A 23,947-nucleotide genomic window follows, 5' to 3' on the forward strand; every position below is an offset into this window, starting at 1 on the left:
TTCTTAGCAGCCAAAGAAATGATAAAAACATGTAATTACAAGAGAAAATAAACCCTTTATTCAGAAAAAAAGCACAGCAGTCCTTTTTTTGTAATATCCAGACAGGAATCTCCTCTATGTGCCTGATATTCCTAGACTAAACACAATGTTGATTCATTTGGCCTTTTCCTATAACGTCTCTCACTGTAGGCTAATAACAAATGAAAAATCACAATTCTAGTGACTGAAACAATTCTTTCTAAATAGACGGGTTCAATGGTGAGGTGTGATCTAATTGTAAAATACAGAATATTTGAAGGACTGGGTTTATGATCCTATTGTTCACAAGGAGGCAACAGAGAATCTGGGAGTATAATTTCCAGCAACACCTCAGATTTCAAATTATGAGCAAACTCAGATACTCTCAAGTTAACTGCACACTTAAAACTCTTTGAGAAAATGAAGTCATTTAACCAGTTTTGAGAGTCGATGGGTGGTGCAAAGGGATACCTGGTGGCTCCGTGATTAAGAGCTCAGCTGTTAACCAAAAGATTGGCTGTTAACCAAAAGATGGGCAGTTCAAACCCACCAGCTGCTCCATGGGAGAAAGATGTGGCAGCCTGCTCCCATAAAGATCACAGCCGTGGAAATCCTATGAGGCAGTTCTACTCTGTCATATGGGTTGCTATGAGTTGGAATCAACTCAACACCAAAGGGTTGGGTTATGTGGTGCAAACAATAAACCAAAAGGTTGGAGGTTCAAATTCAAACAGAGATGCTTCAAAAGAAAGGGCTGGTGATCTGCCTCCAAAAAATCGGCCATTGGAAACCCTGTGGAGCACAGTTCTACCCTGACAAACATGGGATGTTCATGAGTTTGAATCAGCTCAACAGGTTTTTTTTTTTCTGAACCAGGTGTGATGCTATATTAAGAGACTATTAGAATTAAATCCTAGATGTAAAAATACTGTACAGGCTTGATAGTTCCTAAAAAATAAAACAGCCCATGTTTCCATTTTTGTAGTATAACACTAGAAAAATATATGATATATGGAAGCTGCTCAAAAAAATATTCGGTGAAGGAAGGAAATAAGTAGAGGAAACTGAGGGAAAGAATTATTTCAATATTACTAGAATTTAAAGCACTAAAAAATTTCATTCAATATGTCTGCTTCGCTTTGCTTCAGACCCACCAACAACAGGAAATCAGCAAACCACACAGGATTCCTCCTTCTGGGCCTCTCTGAGGATCCGGAAGTGCAGCCCTTAGTCTTTGGACTCTTCCTGTCCATGTACCTGGTCACTGTGCTTGGGAATCTGCTCATCATCCCGGCTGTCATCTCTGACTCCCACCTCCACACCCCCATGTACTTCTTCCTCTCCAACTTGTCCTTTGTCGACATCTCTTTCACCTCCACCACAGTCCCCAAGATGCTGGTAAACATCCAGACAGAGAACAGAGCCATCAGTTACACAGGCTGCCTTACTCAGGTCTATTTTTTCATGGTTTTTATATGTATGGACAATTTACTCCTGACTGTGATGGCCTATGACCGGTTTGTGGCCATCTGCCACCCTCTGTATTACAGGGTCATCATGAGCCCTCGCCTCTGTCACCTGTTGATTCTACTCTCCTTCTTCATTAGCATCATGAACGCTCTCCTCCGAAGTCTGATGGTGTTGCATCTGTCCTTCTGCACAAACCTAGAAATCCCTCACTTCTTTTGTGAACTTGCTCAGATCCTCAAGCTGGCCTGCTCTGATACCCTCATCAATAACATCCACGTGTACTTAGTGACTAGCCTCCTGGGTATGGGTCCTCTCTCTGGGATCATTTTCTCTTACATTCGAATCGTCTCCTGCACCCTAAGAATCCCATTGACTGGTGGCAAGTATAAGGCTTTTTCCACCTGTGGGTCTCACCTGTCTGTTGTTTCCTTGTTCTACGGGACCTGTGTTGGGGTCTACCTTAGCTCTGAAGCTACTCTGTCCTCCAGAAAGAGAGCAGTGGCCTCAGTGACGTACACCATGGTCACTCCCATGATGAACCCCTTTATCTACAGCTTGAGGAATAGGGACATGAAAAGGGCCTTGAGGAATCTTATCTCTGTGATACCTTCCTGTTTTTGATTTGTTATTTACCTTGGATGTGGGCTTCTAGAACAAGTGTCAAAAGAAATGAAATATTGAGTATACCAGAGACCCTGATGCTTCAATAATTCAGTTCTTCCAACAAAGTAGTTAATTTAAGGGCTGTCAAGTCAAATAGCTTTGTGTTGAATCCTGCTTTTTTATGTCTTACTAAAACCAGAACCAAACCCGTTCCTACAGAGTTGATTCCGACTCACGGGAACTCCATGTGTTAGAGAAAAAAACTGTTCCATGGGGTTTGCTTGGCTGTAATCTTTATGGAAGAAGATCGCCAGGACTTTCTCCCGTGGTTCTGCTAGATGTGTTTGAACCGCCAATGTTTAAGTTAGTAGCTGAGCACAAATTGTTTGCACCACCCATGTGTCAAGCAACTTAACTCTCTGAGTTCAGTTTACACATCTATAAAAGAAGCAGAGTGGTATTGCACGCTTAATGGTGATTTTGGGAGTGTTAACTGAGACAATTCAATATATTATATGGTAAAATATGTGAAAGCTAGAAACTATTTGAGGTGTCAGAAAAGGAAAACTCAAGTATTTTCCACATATAGAGAGCAATAAGAAAAGTGGTAAGCTGCACTCTGCCAAAGGTGGAAAACTTGTGAGAGGAAAAAGAAGGCAGCCCCATCAAGTTCCAGTTCTTACTGGTTTCACCGTATATATGCAGCAATTCGTCTGTATTAAAATCAAAAAAACCAAACCCACTTTTCTCAATTCCGACTCATAGCAAACCTATAGGACAGAGTAGAAATAACTCCCAGAGTTCCCAATGAGCACCTGGTGGATTCAAACTGCCAACCTCTTGGTTAGCAGCCATAGCACTTAATCACTATGCCACCAGGGTTTCCTCGTATGTATTAAGGACTTGTAAAATTAAATAGGCAGAAAGGAGATACGGTGGATCGCTCTATACTTTTTCCTCAATTTTTCTGTAAGCCTAAAACTGCTTTAAAAACACTTTTCATTAATTTTTAAAAAGTAAATGAATAATTATCAGCTGTGCAATCCTCAGGTTACTGAACTGTCAGTGGACACTCAGCTGCTTCCACATTAATATATAGATTAAACAACCCTCACTTCACCCTCTCCCCTTTGAGTTATGCTCGTTTTCGTCTTTAACTTTGTCCTCATTTCTGCTGGAATCTATACAAGGAAATTTATTTGAATGAAACCATTTGGGATTTCTTATTAACCCACCCAGCCCTGTTGCTGTTGAGTCGATTCTGACTCATAGTGATCCTGTAGGACAGAGTAGAACTGCCCCATAGGGTTTCCTAAGAGGGGCTGGTGGATTTGGTTAGCAGCCATGGCTCTTACCACTGCACCACGAGGGGTCCTATTAACCCACAACATTAATACATAAGAGCACTTCTTACTATCCAAATATGTGGAGCATCTCTTTTCACCCTTTTCTTACTGATCTCTGGCATAGTTACCTTGTGATCAGAGAACATAGTTTGCATGATTTTAATTCTTTGAAATTTTTTGACAATTGCCTTATGCTGTATATGTCGTCAAAGATAGTAAATGTTCTGTTTGTGCTGGAAAATAAAAGTGTATCCTATGATTACGGGGTGCGTTGTTCTATATAACTCCAATAGGTCAAGTTTGTTTGTGGTTCTTGTTATCTGCCATCATATAAGCCACGGACTCATGGCACCCCGTGCACAAGAGAAGAAAATACCTCTCATCCCTACGATGGATTACCGGTGGGACCATTGGATCCATACTGTTTGCAGCGGCTGATTTCCTGCAAGTTTGTTAATCATTTTCAAATCTTGTTTCTTTTTACTGGTTTTTGATCTGTTTATTGTATCAGTTGTGGAGCAATATGTGCTAAAATCACTCAAATGATTTTGAATCTGTCTGTGGAAACCCTGGTGGTATAGTGGTTGCGTTCCGATGCTAACCAATAGGGCGGCAGTTCAAACGCACCAAGCACTCCTTGGAAACCCTATGGGGCAGTTCTCCTCTGTCCCAAACAGTTGCTATGAGTCAGAATTGGGTTTGTTTTTTAATCTGCATTTCTCCTCGTAGTTCAATCAATGTACAATTGAATCAAACCAAACCCATTGCCACTAAGTCCATTCTGACTCATAGTGACCCTCTAGGACAGAGTAGGACTGCCCCATAGTGTTTCCAAGGAGCGGCTGGTGGATTCGAACTGCCAACCTTTTGTTAGCAGCCGTAGCAATTAACCAATACACCACCAGGGCCCCAATGTACCATTCAGTGAGTGAAAATTCACAATTGTTACATCTTCCTGGTGTGTTGAATCTTTTATCTTAATGAGGTCACCTTTGGTATCTCTGGGTATGTTTTGCATTAAAGTCTACTTCACCTGATAAAAACAAACAAACCCCTTGCCTTTCAGTGGATTCCTCATAGTGACCCTAGAAGACGCAGTAGAACTTCCCCATAGTTTCCAAGGAGCGCCTGGTGGATACGAACTGCAGACGTTTCGGTTAGTAGCTTTAGCTCTTAACCACTGTGCCACCAGGTTTCCCATCTGATATTAATATACTGTAATTAGACGACCTTTTTCTGGGCCCTCTAGGTGATGGAAAATATGGCGGCAATCCATACAGTGGCTAGATTGCCTTTAAAACAACCAGGTGCCTTCAAGTCAACGCTGACTCATGGTGACCCCATATGTGTCAGAGTAGAACTGTGCTCCATAGTGTTTTCATGGCTGATTTTTCCAGAAGTAGATTGCCAGACCTTCTTCCTAGGTGCCTCTGGATGGACTCTAACCTTCAACCTTTCAATTAGCGGTCAAGCTCATTAAGCATTTGCACCTCTCAGGGACTCAGGTTAGTCCCCAGTTCTCCTCTGTTCCGAAGATGCATTCCTTTTGGGGCCCAGCCCAAAACAGGGAGTCCCTGACTCTGACTCTGACTTTGAACCTGTGGATTCCTAAAACCCCTCAGCTGCCTCTCCTAGACCACCTCAAGGGTAAAACCAGCCACCCTGATGTCTGCTCACTTTTCTGAATCCCCATCCTGGACTCATTGCAATAATTTCTTACTATCATTGAGTTTTTTTGGTGCTTTTCAGTTCCATTTTTTTCTGATACAGAAATCTTAAATGAAAAGAAACTGTTCCTGCTTATCATATTCTTTCTTGATTTAAAAGTTTATTCTAACATTGTCTCTGTTAGTGGGGTCCTTGATATTTTGTGATGTTTATGGAAATGCCGATTACTATATCTCACTTCAAGTAATAGAATTTTGGACCCCAAGATCTTTGCACCCTAGTGTTACTCCCATGGTTATGTTATGTTACACAGTAAGAGGGACATTGCAGATGCAGCAGTATTGTTGGTGCTGTGTGCCATCAAGTCCCTTCTGACACATGGTAAACCTTTATGGCGGACTACAACGGCCCCATAGGGTTTCGTAGGCTGTAATCTTTACAGGTGCAGACCAGCAGATCTTTTCTCCCATGGAGCTGCTGGTAGGTTCAAACTGCCTTTTGGTTAGCAGTTGGGTACTTAACCACTGCACCACCAAGGATCTTTGGCAACATTATTACAATAGCCAAAAGGGAGCAACAACCCAAATGGCCATCAAAGGATGAATGGATAAACTATGACATATACATACAATGAAATATTATTCAACCATCAAAAGAAATAAAGTTCTGATACTGAAGCCTAGGTACACTGTGGACGAACTTCAAAAATACAGTGCTAAGTGAACAGAGCCAGACACAAAAGGTGACATATCGTATGATTCCATATATATGAAATATCCGGAGCAGGTAAATCCATAGAAACAGAATACAGAGTGGTGGTTAGCAGAAGCAAGGGAAAGGGGGGAATGGACAGTTATTGCTTAATGAGTACAAGGCTTTCTGTTGTTGTTGTTAGGTGCCCTCGAGTCAGTTCTGACTCACAGCAAACCTATGTGTAACAGAACAAAACACTGCCCAATTCCGTGCCATCCTCACAATTGTTGCTATGTTTGAGCCCGTTGTTGAAAAATAGGTATAATAAAGACTCCGTCAGTTTGTTGTATTGTGGTGGCTGGTGTGTTGCTATCATGCTGAAAGTTATGCCACCAGTATTTCAAATACCAGCAGGGCTTCTCCCAAAGTAAGACAAACTAGGAAGAAAGGCCTGGTGATCTACTTCTGAAAAGTAGCCAATAAAAATCCTACGGATTACAACTCACTATTGTCCAATATAGAGCTGAAAGATGATCCTCCTGGTTGGCAGGCACTCAGAATACACAGTGGCCAAATCAATCATACACAACAATGGACTCGAGCACACAAACGGTCGTGAAGATGGTGCAGGACCCAATGACGTTTTGTTCTGTTTTACAAGGGAACTGCCGTGAGTCAGAGCCTACTCAAGAGTAGCTAGCAACAGCAGGAACACATTTAAGGTCATACGACTATCCTATTCCTCATCACAATTTCCCCCAGACGTAGAATTCATTGGTGATTCTTGCCTAATCCATCTTTCCATCTGTAGCACTCCTTGCACACTTATCAATTAGTCCTCAGCATTTTACTATAAGTACGAGCTCTCTCTTCTCCCCATCGAATTATTTATTTATTGTTGGTATGGACTCATGAGTTCCTATCTTTTCCAGTGGTCTGTTCCTCATTGCTGTACTCAATGTGGTGTTCAAATTGTATCACATTTGGCCCTTCGTGCTGACTCCTGTATCCTTGAGACATGCCCCATCATATTTTTGATCACTTCTTTAATTCTTTATGCCCTGGAAAACCCTGGTGGCATAGTGGTTAAGTGCTATAGCTCCTAACCAAAAGGTTGGCAGTTCAAATTCACCAGGTGCTCCTCGGAAACCCTATGGAGCAGTTCTACTTTGTCCTATAGGGTCACTATGAGTTGGAACCAACTGGACAGCAATGTGTTTGTTTTTTGGATTTTTTACTTCCTGTCATAACAAGATGTTGCAGGCTAATCTCGAACCTAACCTGCCCCAGCTCTGAAATCAACCATTTTTCTACAACCTTTCTTTTTAGCGTGGAATGGAATTAGAGACCAAGATCTAGGTTTGCTCATTGCCACTGAGGTAAACTTGCTTCTTGCACTTTCAGAGGACAGAACAGGGAAACAGTGTAAAAATGGTATGGGGGTGGTGTCTGACCTCCTCTACCTTCACAGGGGAGAGGGAGAATCAAGATCAATAGCCCAAGGTTGATTCTTATGAGGCAGAGGTCAGATATGCTTCCTCTGTCACCCATCTTTACCAATTCTGACACCAACTGTCCCTCCCACGACACTACTTCTCTACTGGTTTCAATAATTCATTGCAATGGCCATACAGAACTCACAGACAATAGCCATGATTATGGGGTTTATTAGGGAATTTACAGTTACAATTCAGGTTTAGGAATGCTCAGGATACAATTCTGCCATCAGGACAGCCTCTTCCCAGCCATGCTTACAGGCAGTTCTCTCTGGCCCTCAGCCTCATCCCTGCTGGGGCAAGTGCTACAAAGCACTTTTAGCTCTGCTGATAAGTGCCCAGAGGCACCCTACCCCACCAACAAGCCTCCTGCTCTAGGTACTCAGCTTTCTCACTCCGTGGGCCAGTAATCCTAACACGCCATCTCCTGCCATGAATCTCTCTTTATCTCTCTCTCTCCTGGTAACAACATTCTCAGCGCAGGGATCCCGAGTCACTCTATTCCTGGCTGTTCTTCCTTGGTGGTGGTGGGATCCTCTCTCTGCTCTGGCATTGACTCTCTTTTAAGGTGAAACTGACCAATCCCCTTGGTGGGCCACAATTAATTACCTTATTTGCACAGTCCCACCCAATCACTTGGGTGGGAGTTACAAGACCATGGCAAGAAAGGCCACACAAAAGCAATCCATTGTTTGCAGGGACTTCTAAGTCAATTGGCAAAATAATTCTATTATGAAATCATTCTGCATCCCACTTTGAAATGTGGCATCTGGGGTCTTAAATGCTAACAAGCGGCCATCTAAGATGCATCAATTGGTCTCAACCCACCTGGAACAAAGGAAAATGAAGAACACCAAGGTCACACGACAACTAAGAGCCCAAGAGACAGAAAGGGCCACATGAACCAGAGACCTACATCATCCTGAGACCAGAAGAACTACTTGGTGCCCGGCCACAATCGATGACTGCCCTGACAGGGAGCACAGCAGAGGACCCCTGAGGGAGCAGGAGATCAGTGGGATACAGACCCCAAATTCTCATAAAAAGACCAAACTTAATGGTCTGACTGAGACTGGAGGAATCCCGGCGGCCATGCTCCCCAGACCTTCTGTTGACACAGGACAGGAACCATCCCCGAAGACAACTCATCAGACATGAAAGGGACTGGTCAGCGGGTGGGAGAGAAACGCTGATGAAGAGTGAGCGAATTATATCAGGTGGACACTTGAGATTGTGTTGGCAACTCTTGTCTGGAGGGGGGATGGGAGGATAGAGAGAGAGGGAAGCTGGCAAAATTGTCAAGAAAGGAGAGACTGAAAGGGCTGACTCAAGAGAGGGAGAGCAAGTGGGAGTAGGGAGTGAGATGTATGTAAACTTATATGTGACAGACTGATTGGATTTGTAAACGTTCACTTGAAGCTTAATAAAAGTTATTAAAAAAAAAAGAATAATAAATGTTAAATATTTGCCAGAAAAAAAAAAAAAAGCAATCCATTGTACCACACTAGCATGTATGTACACATATACATGCACATATTTGTGAACATGAACACATGTTGTTGTTTTTAGGTGCTATTGAATGGATTCCGACTCATAGCAACTCTATGTACAACTGAATGAAACACTACCCAGCCCTTCACCATCATCCATATAGTCCAGCTTCTCGAATTATTTGCTCAGCATGTGTGTGTACATACATATATGCATTTAGCAGTGATGACATCGCATTAATACTTCCAATTTCAATCCTCCTCCCCACCACACACAGGGTTCTTTCCTGGTCTCCAATTTCTGTGTGGATTGTAGAGACGTTGACTTATTCTTCTTTGAATCAAACTCTGACACACTGTAAGAATTCCATATATGTGTTTTTATGTTGTTAGGTGCGAACAAGTCAGTTCCTACTCTTAGCGACCCTTCTTATAACAAAACTGAACATTGCCGAGTTCTGCACCATCCTCATAATCATTGTTATGCTTTGAGCCCATTAGCCACTGGGTCAATCCATCTCATTGACGGTATTGCTCTTTTTCACTGACCCTCTAATTTACCAGGGATGATGTCCTTCTTCAGGGACTGGTCCTAAGACAGGGAGCAAAGGCCCTGAGATCGGAGGGTGTCTGTTCGACAAACACCGAAGAGACTGCTGTGGTTAGAGGAGAAGCAAGTAAAAGAGAAATAGACTATACGGTCAGGGAGGTAATAGGGGGTTGAGTGTGGCACCTAGAGACTTAGTAAGACAGAGAACAGAAGGGCCCCCAAATCTGCAAACAAAGTAACAAGAAATGGGCCAGGGCACAGAAACAAAGCCATTCCCCAGAACAGTGGGGCAAGGTATCTAAAAATAGCCCACAAATTTCTTTAAATTTGCCTTTCGGAAGCAGCTGGAGAAAACCAGGCCCAGGAACAAGTGTAGAATATCCACCTGTGACCCCTGTGTGACCTCCCACCAGGGGAACTGAGGGGGAGCAGCCCCAGCCAGGATATCGAACCCAGGAAGTGGGGGACTGCACAGTCATAACACCCCGTAATAAGTCCTGCTCGGAATACCAGAGGCCTCCTGGACAGGAACCATCTTGGAAAGCTGATAGACCAGCACCTTAGTTAACATATCCCTGCCTGTGCCTATGAATAAATATGAATCTTTTCCTACCCAAGAACTTTTAAAATCTCAGGCCAGTCTTTTGTTCTGAGATGGGGGTATGCCTTGCTCTAGGCCCTCCTCGCCTCCGCTTGCAAGCCTCTTGGATAAAGCTTTGCTTGTGTGGAAAACTCTACGTGCCTTACTTGCTCATTCTTGACCAGTGAGAGGCAAGAATATTATTCTGGTAACATTTGCAAAATGGGAAACAGAGAGTGTTTCAAATATTTCCTAGTTATGTACAAATTTTGGTATATATTAGGAAATATCTTCCCAGCACGCACAAGAATATCCTCTGCTCAGGATTAACCAAAGAAACAGTTGCCATTGAGGTGACGCTGACTCATGGCAACCCCATGTGTGTCAGAGTAGAACTGTGCTCCATAGGGTTTTCAGTGCTGATTTTTTGGAAGTAGATCACCAAACCTTTCTTCTGAGGCACCTCTGGGTGAACGTGCACCTCCAACCTTTCGGTTAGCAGCTGGGCATGTTAACCATTTGCACCACCCAGGGACCCCTTGCTCAGGATTAACCAAACCAAAAACCTGTTGCCATGTACTTGATTCCGACTCATAGCAACCATATAAGACAGACTAGAACTGCCCCCATTGGGTTTCCAAAGCTGTGATCTTTACAGAATAAGATGTCACATCTTTCTCCCATGGAGTGGCTGGTGGGTTTGAACTACCAACCTTTCAGTTAGCAGCCAAGCACTTACCCACTAAGCCCCCAGGGCTCCTTTGTTCATGATTAGGCTGAGTTAAAATTCTGAGTTGATTAAGAGTCACTTTTATGTGGGTGAGTGTCCTGGTGACAATCATAATGGTGGTTTAAAAATTAATGATGTTTGAGCAACTGCCTCCTGCAAAAGCACTTGGTGAAAGGTTCACTGCTCTTCAGCATCTGGAACAGCCCCTTGCTGTGACCTTCAACTCTGGAACACAACAGAGACAGGTCATTAGGGCCACTGGTTTCCTTTTTTGTGCTATAGGACTGGGATGATGGGAGAACAATTTGGCTAATGAGGAGCTTTGGAGATAAGGCCCCCAGGGCCAGAAACATCTGTAAATTGACCCTCTCCTTCCTGTCAACACACTCTCACCACTGCCACACCAGAAAGGAAGACAACTTCTCTCCTCCCAGGGAATGTGCCTTGTCCATAAACCCCACTCATGACTGTCTCCTTGAAGTTGGTTGATCTGTCTTCAGTATTCACAACCTTGGAAGAAACTTAGCCCTGTGACCCACCCTGGGGCGATTGTGGAGGTACACAAATCCCTTGTAAGTTACAAAGGAAAGAGAGAAGGATTTATTGTTATTAATCCCATCTGGGGGTAGCCTTGGGTTAGTTAAGTAGGAAGTCTAAAGCAGTGGTTCTCAAAATGTTGTCCCCATACCCAGCATCCAGGGATGGCTTCATGGGCCTGTGACCCACTCTCTTGGTTTAATGCTCTGCTCTCACAATCTTGAAATTTTTGAACAAGGGACCATGACGTTATGCACTTGTCCCCAAAATTATGTAGCTGGTTCTGCAGCAGTCTCAGCATTACCTGGAGAGTTCTTTGATATGTAATTTCTCAGGGCTAACCTTTTTTTTTTTAACCTTAGACCTGCTGAATCAGAAACGGGGGATGGAGTCCAGAAATCTGTAGGGGTATTTTTTTTTTTTTTGGTTGATTTTTGTTATTTCTTCAGAAATCTGTCTTTTAAGAAGCCGTCCAGGTGTCTCTGATGCATGCTAAAAATTGAGAAACCAAAAAAAAAAAAAAAAATTGCTGTCCAGTCAACTGCAACTCATGGCAGCCCCATGTGTGTCAGAGTAGAACTGTGCTCCATAGGGTTTTCGATGGCTGATTTTTGTGGAAGTAGATCAATAGGCCTTATTCCCAAGGTGATTTTGGTAGACTCAAACCTCCTGCCTTTTGGCTAGCAGTGAGTACTTTAACCATTTGCACCACCCAGGGACTCACCATCTAAAGTTACTGCCTTATACGTCAGACAGCTTCCAACTTTTCATTAACTTCTTGGCGTATTTCCAAGTCCCCAAGCAGTAGATTTGCAATTGCTGCTGACTCTGCTGACCCCTTTCTCTCAACCTAGAATTGCAGGGACTGATTTCTTCCTCAGAGGAATCAGTACTTTCCAAAAGGTTCTAAACACTCAAGGCCATTCTGATACCTCCCCTTACATCCCAGGAAAGGCAGGAGGGGAACCATGGGCTGCACCATCACATTACTGATTTTGGACTCACACCTTTAGGGGAGACACTGAGATTCAGGGTAAGAAGATGAGCCTCCCCAGTCAACTTGCTCCTTGATATCATCAAGAGTCCTAGTGGAATTTTCAAAACGGTCTTCTTTCCTCACAATTCACAGGTATTACCTTGAGGATTTTCTCTCTTCTACCTTCCAACTCCTCCTTAGTCTTCCTGCCCTTTCCTATCATACCTTCTCCCCACACCACATGCCCTTCTGGGGATGTGGTCACATCCTGGTAATAGTAAAAACCAAAAGCAAATCAGGTTCCATTGAGTTGGCTCATCTCTTAGTGACCCCATGTGTATCCGAGTAGAACAGTTCTCCAGGGGGTTTTCAGAGGCTGAGTTTTCAGAAGTAGTCTGTCAGGCCTTTCTTCCTCGGTCCCTCTGGGTGGACTGGAGCCTCCAACCTTTCTGTTAGCAGCTCTGATATTAGCAATAGCAGTATAAATAATATGAGCAATGGGCGTGCACTCTGTGGTGTGCTAAACTTTTTTCCTTTTCATTTGTAGTTCTGGAAGGTAGGTACTCTATCATCATTCCCATTACACAGATGAGAAACTAAAGCTCAGGCAAGCTCAAGGATTTCATCCCTGGCTTTAGACAGGATTTGGACCTAGGTCAGGCTTATGATACTCCATGTATTACGGATTGAATTGTGTCCCCTCAAAATAGGAGTTAGAATTCTAACCCCTATACCTGTGGGTATAATTTCTTTTGGGGACAGTGTTTGTTTTGTTAATGTCACCATATCAGTGTAGCTTGTTTCCTAAACCAAATTACTTATGAGTGATATGAAGAACACCACAAAAAACCCTTTACTTTCGAGTGGATTCCCTCTCAGTGACAGTATAGGACAAAGTAGGACTGCCCCCTATGGTTTCCAAGGCTGTAATCTTTTTTTTTTTTTTCCTCATCCAAAAATTTATGCAGAAATTGTTTTGTGACATTGGTTGTAATCCCCACAGTGTGTCAGCACTCCCACATTTCCCTTTGCACCCCAGGTTCTCCGTGTCCATTGTCCAGTTTTCCTGTCCCTTCCTGCCCTCTCATCTTTGCTTTTGGACAAGTGTTGCCCATTTGTTCTCATTTACTTGACTGAATTAACAAGCATGTTCTCAAGTGTGTTATCGTTTGTTTTATAGGCCTTTCTACTATTTGGCAGAACGGTGGATTTCAGGAATGGCTTCAAATCTGATTTATTAAGTTGTCCTGGGGTCATACTCTCGGGGGTTCCACCAGTCTCTGTCAGATCAGTAAGTGTGGTCTTTTTTTGTGAACTTGACTTTTGTTCTATTTTTCTCCTACTCTGTCCAGAATCCTCTATTATGATCCCTGTCAGAGTGGTCAGTGCTGGTAGCCATCCAAGACTATAATCTTTGCAAAAGCAAACTGCCATATCTTCTCCCATTGAGTGGGTCGTGGGTGTGAATCACTGCTGATCTTTTGGTTAGTAGCCAGTTACTTTAACCGCTGCACCACCAGGCTCCTACACAAAGCAGCATCGACACAGAGAAAGAAACATAAATGGGGGAAGATAGATGCCACAGTGAGACCACTCAGGGACTAAGCAATGCCAGGGCTACAGAAGATAAGAAAGGATCTTCCCCCAGAGCCAATAGAGAGAGCACCTTCCCCTACAGCTACTGCCCTGAATGTGAACGTCTAGTCTCCTGAACTGTAAGAAAGTGAACTTCTGTTCTGTAAAGGCACCCACTGGTATTCCTGTTACAGCAGCTCTAAGAAACCAGGACATCACACTTTAGAAATTTCTACAGTAGTGTTTCTCAAGGTGTGATTACCCAGAGCAGCAGCAGCAGTATCACCTAGGAATTTGTTAGAAATGCAGTTTCTTGGATCCCAACCTGGACCTACTAAATCAGAAACTCTTAGGTAGAACCCAGAGATCTGTGTCTTAACAATTCCTTTGGGTGATTCTGATGCACACTAAGGTTCAGAGCTACTGTGCTATAGTACTGTGCTGTCTTCATGGAGAATAACCAACTCATCGTTCTCTGCCTCTCTTTTGTCCACCTGGCTCATGGAGCAGGGAGGCTGGGGACTGAGAGCTCTGGGTCTCATTTTCTTTTTACCCCAACTCTTTGGGCTTTATGACGAATGGTTTATATCTTCCTTCTTAAAAATGACTGGTAGATAATGGGCCCTGTCAGGCCACCCAGTGGTCCTTTCTGGCCTCCTTTGAAAGAAACAAGGATCAGTCTTCCAGGATCTGCAGTAGACTGAGGGGACAGAGAAGGTAGGATTCTAAGCCTTGGCCGTACTACAGATTCTGCCAGGAGACAACATTCATCCCTAGTCGTTCCTGAGCTGGACTTTGATGAGATTCTACCAAGAGGAGGAGGAGGTAGGGTCTAAGTCTCCATGGATCCAGTAAAATATTTCCTGATCTGCAGCTCTCTGACTGAGGGACAAGGAAGAGAACAGAGTGAGGGTGAGGTTCTAGTTCCTGAGAACGGCATTCCCTTCTGTGAAGTGTGAGAGAAGAGGAAGAGGCAAATTCTCAAAGCACCATGAAGGACCGGAGCATAAGTTAAACAAGCCAGAAAGAGTTCCTTTGATATTTTAATGCAGAAAAAATTGTAATGACAATTTTCTTGCATTTTGTAATTTTCCCAGGTTTCATCGTTTCCATTCATGTTTCTAGAGTAGTTAGTGACTGTTGATGAAACAGATAACAACATCTATGTCAAGAAATTGAGGAAAAAAAGAAACATTTTATTCCAAGTCCAACATTATCTCTCCCATAAAGACTACTACAACTAGGTGGATGGTGTTCAGTGTCATCGAGTCAGTTTTCAACTCATAGCGACCCTATGTGGCAGAGTAGAACTGCCTTGTGGGGTTTTCTTGGGTGTAATCTTTACAGAAGCAGGTCACTTTGACTTTCCCCTATAGAGCCACAGAGCAGGTTTGAATTGCCAACCTTTGAGTTAGAAGCCAAGCACTTAACCATTGCACCACTAGGGCTCCTTACAACAGCTGTACTGCTATTAATAGAAATATAACAACAACAATAACAGCTCATAATTTGATTCACTATATCCCAAGCACTGAGAACTTTTCTTGTTTAAAGCACAGCGTTTTAGTCATTTGAAGGATACAGGTGAACTTAATGTTCTGCGTCACTGGCTTCATAAACCCTCTTGAGGATGTGCCTGTCAAGTGGCCTAAATGTTACCACTGGCTAGTCAAACAACTCTCTTACTCAGTCAGAGGACAAAGGAAAAAAATGTTGGCTCCACACCTCTGGCCTCTCAAGACTTCATTTATTCCCCCCTCCTTCCACTTCTGTTGTGAAAATGTGCCCTTCCAAAGCTCACACCCTGAGATGAATAGTTTCGTTTTGATGAAAGCAGAAAACAAGACATTTCCAATAATTAGGTGCATACCAGCTCTTAGAATCATTTTTACTTGCAGATTTCTTGACTCCACCATGATATGGAGCTTCAGTGTTATGAGGTGGCAATTGCTGAGGGTCCATCACCCCCTAGGTACTAATGGCAGAGGCCAGATGGGGGAAGAACCTGAATGACAAAGTGAACACTCCAAGTTTTATTTCAGTGGGACACCATCGAGGTGCTCCACAGGAATGTGCCAGGCCCTCAGAAGCTCCTTTGGGAAGATCACTCTGCAGAAATGCACAGGACCAGGGCATTCAGGCTTGCCGGGAGTGGGGGATGATTACAAAATCATCGCCACAAGGACATGTTCTAGAAGGTAGCTGCCAAGAAAACATAGGTGAAAGAAATATACTGTAAAATAACTCTGAATTTCTAGACTCAGTACACACATATGGCCCTAACTTTAGCAGCCAAAGAAATGATAAAAACATGTAATTACAAGAGAAAATAAACCCTTTATTCAGAAAAAAAAGCACAGCAGTCAATAAACACAATGGAGATTCAGTTGGTCTTTTCCCATAACATCCTCACTGTAGGCTAATAACAAACGAAAAATCACAATTCTAGTGACTGAAACAATTCTTTCTAAATAGACGGGCTTCAATGGTGAGGTTTGATCTAATTGTAAAATACAGAATATTTGAAGGACTGGGTTTATGATGCTATTGTTCACAAGGAGGTAGCAGAGAATCTGGGATTATAATTTCCAGCAACACCTGAGATTTCAAATTGTGAGCAAACTCAGATACTCTCAAGTTTGAACTACACACTTAAAACTCTTTGAGAAAATGAAGTCATTTAACCAATTTTGAGAGTCGATGGGTGATGCAAAGGGATACCTGGTGGCTCGGTGATTAAGAGCTCAGCTGTTAACCAAAAGATTGGCTGTTAACCAAAAGATGGGCAGTTCAAACCCACCAGCCGCTCCATGGGAGAAAGATGTGGCATCCTGCTTCCATAAAGATCAGAGCCGTGGAAATCCTATGAGGCAGTTCTACTCTGCCCTGTGGGTTACTATGAGTTGGAATGAACTCAACACCAAAGGGTGGGGTTATGTGGTGCAAAGAGCATAACGAAAAGGTTGGAGGTTCAAATTCACACAGAGATGCTTTAGAAGAAAAGGCTGGTGATCTGCCTCCAAAAAATCGGCCATTGGAAACCTTGTGGAGCACAGTTCTACCCTGACAAACATGGGATGTTCATGAGTTTGAATCAGCTCGACAGATTTTTCTTTTTTCTCTGAACCAGGCATGATGCTATACTAAGAGACTATTAGAATTGAATCCTAGATGTAAAAATACTGTGCAGGCTTGATAGTTTCTAAAAAATAAAACAGCACATGATTCCATTTTTGTATTATAACACTAGAAAAATATATGATATATGGAAGCTGCTCAAAAAATCTTCGGTGAAGGAAGGAAATAGAGGAAACTGAGGGAAAGAATTATTTCAATATAACTAGAATTTAAGGCATAAAAAATTTCATTCAAGGTGTCTGTTTCACTTTGCTTCAGACCCACCAACAACATGAAATCAGCAAACCACACAGGTGTCTCAGGATTCCTCCTTCTGGGCCTCTCTGAGGATCCGGAAGTGCAGCCCATACTCTTTGGACTCTTCCTGTCCGTGTACCTTTTCACTGTGCTTGGGAATCTACTCATCATCCCGGCTGTCATCTCTGACTCCCACCTCCACACCCCCATGTACTTCTTCCTCTCCAACTTGTCCTTTGTCGACATCTCTTTCACCTCCACCACAGTCCCCAAGATACTAGTAAACATCCAGACAGAGAACAGAGCCATCAGTTACACAGGCTGCCTTACTCAGGTCTATTTTTTCATGGTTTTTATATGTATGGACAATTTACTCTTGACTGTAATGGCCTATGACCGGTTTGTGGCCATCTGCCACCCTCTGTATTACACAGTCATCATGAGCCCCCGCCTCTGTGGCCTGCTGATTCTACTCTCCTTCTTCATTAGCATCGTGAACGCCCTGGTCCAGAGTCTGATGGTGTTGCATCTGTCCTTCTGCACAGACCTGGAAATCCCTCACTTCTTTTGTGAACTTGCTCAGATCCTCAAGCTGGCCTGTTCTGATACCCTCATCAATAACATCCTCCTGTGTTTAGCGACTAGCCTGTTGGGAGTGGTTCCTCTCTCTGGGATCATTTTCTCTTACATTCGAATCGTTTCCTCTATCCTAAGAATCCCATCGACTGGTGGCAGGTATAAGGCTTTTTCCACCTGTGGGTCTCATCTGTCTGTTGTTTCCTTGTTCTATGGGACCAGTGTTAGGGTCTACCTTAGCTCTGCAGCTACTCTGTCCTCTAGGAGGAGAGCAGTAGCCTCAGTCATGTACACCGTGATCACTCCCATGATGAACCCCTTAATCTACAGCTTGAGGAACAGGGACATGAAAGGGGCCTTGAGAAAACTTATCTCTGCAGTACCTTTCTGTTTTGATTGTGTCATTTGCCTTGGATGTGGGCTTGTAAAACGAGTGTCAAAAGAAATGAAATACTGAGTATGCCAGAGACTCTGATGCTTCTATAATTCAATTCTTCCAGCAAAGTAGTTAATACAAGGGCTGTCAAGGCAAATAGCTTCTTGTTGAATCCTGCTTTTTTATGTCTTACTAAAACCAAAACCAAAACCTTTCCTACCAAGTTGATTCCGACTCACGGCGACTCCATGTGTTACAGAAAAAAACTGTTCCATAGGGTTTTCTTGCCTGTAACCTTTATGGAAGAGAATCACCTGGACTTTCTTCCATGTTGTTGCTAGGTGGGTTTGAACTGCCAGTGTTTAAAGCTGGAACCTGTATAAGGTGGAAACCTGTAAAAGAAGGAAAACCCAAGTATTTTCCACAAATAGAGAGTGATAGAGAAGTGGTAATCAACACCCTGTCAAACGTGGAAAACTCGTGAGACCCAGAAAAACAAGGCGACCCCGTCAAGTTCAAGCTCTTATGGGTTTCGCTGTACATATGCAGCAATTCATCTGTATTATGGACTTGTAAAATTAAATAGGGAGAGAGGAGAGCGGGCGGAGCTCTGTATACTTTCTCCTCAATTTTTCTGTAAGCCTAAAACTACTCTAAAAATAGGTTCACTCAGTTGCTTCACTTTAATGTATTGATTAAATCAACCGTCACCTCACCCTCTCCTCTTTGTGTTACACTCCTTTTCCTCATTTCTGCTAGAATCTATACAGGGAAATGTATTTGAATGAAGCCATTTGGGGTTTCTTATTAACCCACGCAGCCCCGTTGCTGTTGAGTCGATTCTGATTTATAGTGATCCTGTAGGACAGAGCAGAACTGCCCCATAGGGTTTCCAAGGAGTGGTTGGTGGATTTGAACTGCTAACCTTTTGGTTAGCAGCCATGACTCTTAACCACGGCACCACGAGGAGTTCTATTAACCCGCAACGTTTATACGTAAGTGCACTTCTTACTATCCAAATATATGGAGCATCTCTTTTCATCCTTTTGTTAGTGATTTCTAGCAGAGTTGCCTTGTGGTCAGAGAACATAGTTTGTATGATTTTAACTCTTTGAAATTTATTGAGACTTGCCTTACACTGTAAATGTGGTCGAAGATAGAAAATGTTCTGTTTGTGCTGGAAAATAAATGTGTATCCTATGATTATGGGGTACATTGTTCTATATATCTCCAATAGGTCAAGTTTGTTTGCTGCTCTCGTTATCTGCCATCATATAACCCACAGAGACATGGCACCCTGTGCACAAGAGAAAAAAACCACCCCCCATCCCTACAATGGGTTACAGATGGGTCCCTTGGATCCATACTGTTTTCACTGGCTGATTTTCTGCAAGTTTGTTAGTCATCTTCAAATCTTGTTTCTTTTTACTGATTTTTGATCTGCTGATTGTATCCATTGTGGAGCAATATTTGCTAAAATCACTCAAATAATTTTGAATCTCTCTTTGGAAACTGTGGTGGTGTAGTGATTGAGTTTGGCTGCTAACCAAAAGGACAGCAGTTCAAGTCCACCAAGCACCCCTTGGAAACCCTATGGGGCAGTTCTACTTTGTCCTAGAGGGTCAGAATTGGGCTTGGTTTGGTTTTTTTTTTTAATCTTTATTTCTCCTCGTAGTTCAATCAAAGTACCATTAAATCAAACCAAACTAGTTTTCACTAAGTCAATTCTGACTCACAGCGACCCTCTAGGACAGAGTAGAACTGCCCCATAGGGTTTCCAAGGAGCAGCTGGTGGATTCAAACTGCAGCAGTAGCACTAAACACTATGCCACCAGGGCCCCAATGTACCATTAAGTGAGTGAAAATTCAGAATTGTTACATCTTTCCGGTGTGTTGAATCTTTTATCTTAATGAGGTTACCTTTGTTATCTCTGGGTATGTTTGTGCATTAAGTCTAATTCATCTGATATTACAAGAAAACAACAAACAAACCCATTGCATTCAGGAGGATTCCTCACAGGACTCTACAGGACAGAGTAGAACTTCCCCATAGTTTCCAAGGAGCGCCTGGTGGATCTGAACTGCCCACGTTTCAGTTAGCAGCTGTAGCTCTTAACCACTGCGCCCCCAGGGTTTCCCAGTATACAGTAGTATACTATAATTAGACAAGCTTTTTCTGGGCCCTCTAGGTGATGGAAAATATGGCAGCAATCCACGCAGTGGCTAGATGGCTCCCAAAATAACCAGTTGCCTTCAAGTCAACGCTGACTCATGGTGACCCCATATGTGTCAGAGTAGAACTGTGCTCCATAGTGTTTTCATGGCTGATTTTTCCAGAAATACATCCCCAGACCTTCTTCCCAGGTGCCTCTGGATGGACTCTAACCTTTAACCTTGCAATTAGCAGTCAAGCTCATTAAGTATTTACACCTCTCACGGACTCAGGTTAGTCCCCAGTTCTCCTCTATTCTGAAGATACATTCTTTTGTGGGCCCACCCCAAAATAGGGAGTCCCTGACTCTGACTTTGAACCTGTGGATTCCTAAAACCCCTCGAATGCCTCTCCTAGACCACCTTAAGGGTAAAACCGGCCACCCTGATGCCTGGTTCACCTCTCTGAATCCCCATCCTGGTCTTATTGCAGTAATTTCTTACTACCATTGAGTTTTTTTAGTGCTTTTCAGTTCCATTTTTTTCTGATACAGAAATCTTAAATGAAAAGCAACTGTTTCTTCTTATCATATTCTTTCTTGATTTAAAAGTTTATTCTAACATCATCTTTCTTAGTGGGGTCCTTGATATTTTGTGATGTTTATGGAAATGATAATTACTATACCTCACCTCAAGTAATAGAATTTTGGACCCCAAGATCTTTGCCCCCTAGTGTTACTCCCATGGTTGTATTATGTCACATGGTTAGTGGGACTTTGCAGATGCAGCACTATTGTTGTTGCTGTGTGCCATCAAGTTCATTCTGACACATGGTGAACCTATATGGCAGACTAGAACTGTCCCATAGGGTTTTCTTGGCCTTAATCTTTACAGATACAGATCACCAGATCTTTTCTTCCATGGAGCTACTGGTAGGTTCAAATCACCTTTTGGTTGGCAGTCGAGTGCTTAACCATTGCACCACCAAGGATCCTTTGGCAGGACTATTACAATAGCCAAAAGGGAAAACAATCCAAATGTCCATCAATAGATGAATGCATAAACAAATTATAGCCTATGCATACAATGAAATAGTATTGAACCATCAAAAGAAATAAAGTTCTGATACTGAAGCCTAGATACAACGTGGATGAACTTCAAAAATACAGTGCTAAGTGAATGGGGCCAGACACAAAAGGTGAGATATCGTATGACTCCATATATATGAAATATCCGGAGCAGGTAAATCCATAGAAACAGAATACAGAGTGGTGGTTAGCAGAAGCAAGGGAAAGGGGGGAATGGACAGTTATTGCTTAACGAGTACAAGGCTTTCTGTTGGTGTTGTTAGGTGCCCTCGAGTCAGTTCTGACTCACAGCAAACCTATGTGTAACAGAACAAAACACTGCCCAATTCCGTGCCATCCTCACAATTGTTGCTAAGTTTGAGCCCATTGTTGAAAAATAGGTATAATAAAGACTCTGTCAGTTTGTTGTATTGTGGTGGCTGGTGTGTTGCTATCATGCCGAAAGTTATGCCACCAGTATTTCAAATACCAGCAGGGCTTCTCCCAAAGTAAGACAAACTAGGAAGAAAGGCCTGGTGATCTACTTCTGAAAAGTAGCCAATGAAAATCCTATGGATTACAACACAATATTGTCCAATATAGAGCTGAAAGATGATCCTCCTGGTTGGCAGCCACTCAAAATACACAGTGGCCAAATCAATCATACACAACAACGGACTCCAGCATACAAACGGTCGTGAAGATGGTGCAGGACCCAATGATGTTTTGTTCTGTTTTACAAGGGAATTGCTGTGAGTCAGAGCCTAATCAGGAGTAGCTAGCAACAACAGGAAGACATTTAATGTCATACAACTAACCTATTCTTCCTCAAAATTTCCTCCTAGATGTAGAATGCATTGATGATTCTTTCCCAATCCAATCTTTCCATCTCTAGCACTCCTTGCACACTTACCATTTGGTCCTCAGGATTTTACTATAAGTACGAGCCCTCTCTTCTCCCCATCGATTTATTTATTGTTGGTATGGACTCATGAGTTCCTATTTTTTACAATGGTTTGTTCCTCATTGCTGTATTCAATGTGATGTTCAAATTGTATCAGATTAGGCCCTTCATGCTGGCTCCTGTATCCTTGTGATGTGCCCTATCATATTTTTCATCACTTCTTTACTTCCTGGAAAACCCTGGTGGCATAGTGGTTAAGTGCTATAGCTGCTAACCAAAAGGCTGGCAGTTCAAATTCACCAGGGGCTCCTTAGAAACCCTATGGGGCAGTTCTACTCTGTCTTATAGGTCAATATGAGTCAGAATCAACTCGACAGCAATGGGTTTGTTTTTGAATTTTTTACTTCCTGCCATAATAAGATGTTGCAGGCTAATCTTGAACTTAACCTGCTGCAGCTCCGAAATCAAACATTTTTCCACAACCTTTCTTTTTAGTGTGGAATGGAATTAGAGACCAAGATCTAGGTTTGCTCATTGCCACTGAGGTAAACTTGCTTCTTGGCACTTTCAGAGGACAGAACAGGGAAACAGTGTAAAATGATGTGGGGGCAGTGTCTGACCTCCCCTAGGTTCACAGGGGAGAAGGAGAATCAAGATCAATAGCCTAAGGCTGATTCTGATGAGGCAGAGGTCAGATATGCTTCCTCTGTCCACCATCTTTACCGCTTCTGACGCTGTCCCTCCCACGACACTGTCTACTTCTCTGCTGGTTTCAATAATTCATTGCAATGGCCACAAAGAACTCATAGACAATACTCTTGATTATGGGGTTTATTAGGGAATTTACAGTTACAATTCAGGTTTAGGAATGCTCAGGATACGATTCTGCCATCAGGAAAGCCTCTTCCCAGCCATGCTTACGGGCAGTTCTCTCTGGCCCTCAGCCTCTTCCCTGCTGGGGCAAGTGCTACAAAGCTCTTTTAGCTCTGCTGATAAGTGCCCAGAGGCACCCTACCCCACCAACAAGCCTCCTGCTCTAGGTACTCAGCTTTCTCACTCTGTGGGCCGGGAAACCTAATACACCATCTCCTGCCATGAATCTCTCTGTCTCTCTGTGTCTCCTGGTAACAGCAGCTTCTCAGCGCAGGCATCCCAGGTCTCCCTATTCCTGGCTGCTCCTCCTTGGTGGTGGTGGGATCCTCTCTCTGCTCTGGAATTGACTCTCTTTTAAGGTAAAACTGACTAATCGCCTTGGTGGGCCACAGTTAATTACCTTATTTGCACAGTCGCACCCAATCACTTGGATGGGAGTTACAAGACCATGGCAAGAAAGGCCACACAAAAGTGATCCATCGCACCACACTAGCATGTATGTACACATATACATGCACATATTTGTGAACATGAATACATGTTGTTGTTTTTAGGTGCTGTCAAATGGATTCCAACTCATAGCAACACTACGTACAACTGAATGAAACACTACCCAGCCCTTCACCCTCATCCATATAGTCCAGCTTCTCGAATTATTTGCTCAGCATACGTGTGTACATACATATATGCATTTAGCAGTGATGACTTCACATTAATACTTCCAATTTCAATCCTCCTCCCCACCACACACAGCGTTCTTTCTTGGTCTCCAATTTCTGTGTGGATTGTAGAGACCTTGACTTATTCTTCTTTGAATCAATCTCTGACACACTGTTAGAATTCCATATAAGTGTTTTCATGTTGTTAGGTGCCAACAAGTCAGTTCCTACTCT

General features: G+C 43.0%; 2 protein-coding genes across 2 annotated transcripts; both read left to right on the forward strand.

Annotated features, from left to right (window-relative positions):
• The first annotated feature begins 1,143 nt into the window (after nucleotides 1-1,143).
• On the forward strand, nucleotides 1,144-2,109 carry LOC126070972 (olfactory receptor 7G3-like). The gene has a single exon (XM_049875289.1). It carries the CDS (start codon nucleotides 1,144-1,146, stop codon nucleotides 2,107-2,109), a length of 966 nt encoding a protein of 321 aa, XP_049731246.1.
• A 15,032-nt stretch (nucleotides 2,110-17,141) lies between these two features.
• LOC126070973 (olfactory receptor 7G3-like) lies at nucleotides 17,142-18,140 on the forward strand. Its single transcript, XM_049875290.1, has one exon. It carries the CDS (start codon nucleotides 17,142-17,144, stop codon nucleotides 18,138-18,140), a length of 999 nt encoding a protein of 332 aa, XP_049731247.1.
• The last annotated feature ends 5,807 nt before the right edge of the window (nucleotides 18,141-23,947 follow it).

Source organism: Elephas maximus, chromosome 3 (assembly GCF_024166365.1).
Source record: "Elephas maximus indicus isolate mEleMax1 chromosome 3, mEleMax1 primary haplotype, whole genome shotgun sequence".
Taxonomy (NCBI): Eukaryota; Metazoa; Chordata; class Mammalia; order Proboscidea; family Elephantidae; genus Elephas; species Elephas maximus.

Bases quoted from the DNA above. Each gene is read 5' to 3' on its own strand.
- LOC126070973 (XM_049875290.1), top strand. From the start codon at position 17,142: ATGAAATCAGCAAACCACACAGGTGTCTCAGGATTCCTCCTTCTGGGC.
- LOC126070972 (XM_049875289.1), top strand. From the start codon at position 1,144: ATGTCTGCTTCGCTTTGCTTCAGACCCACCAACAACAGGAAATCAGCA.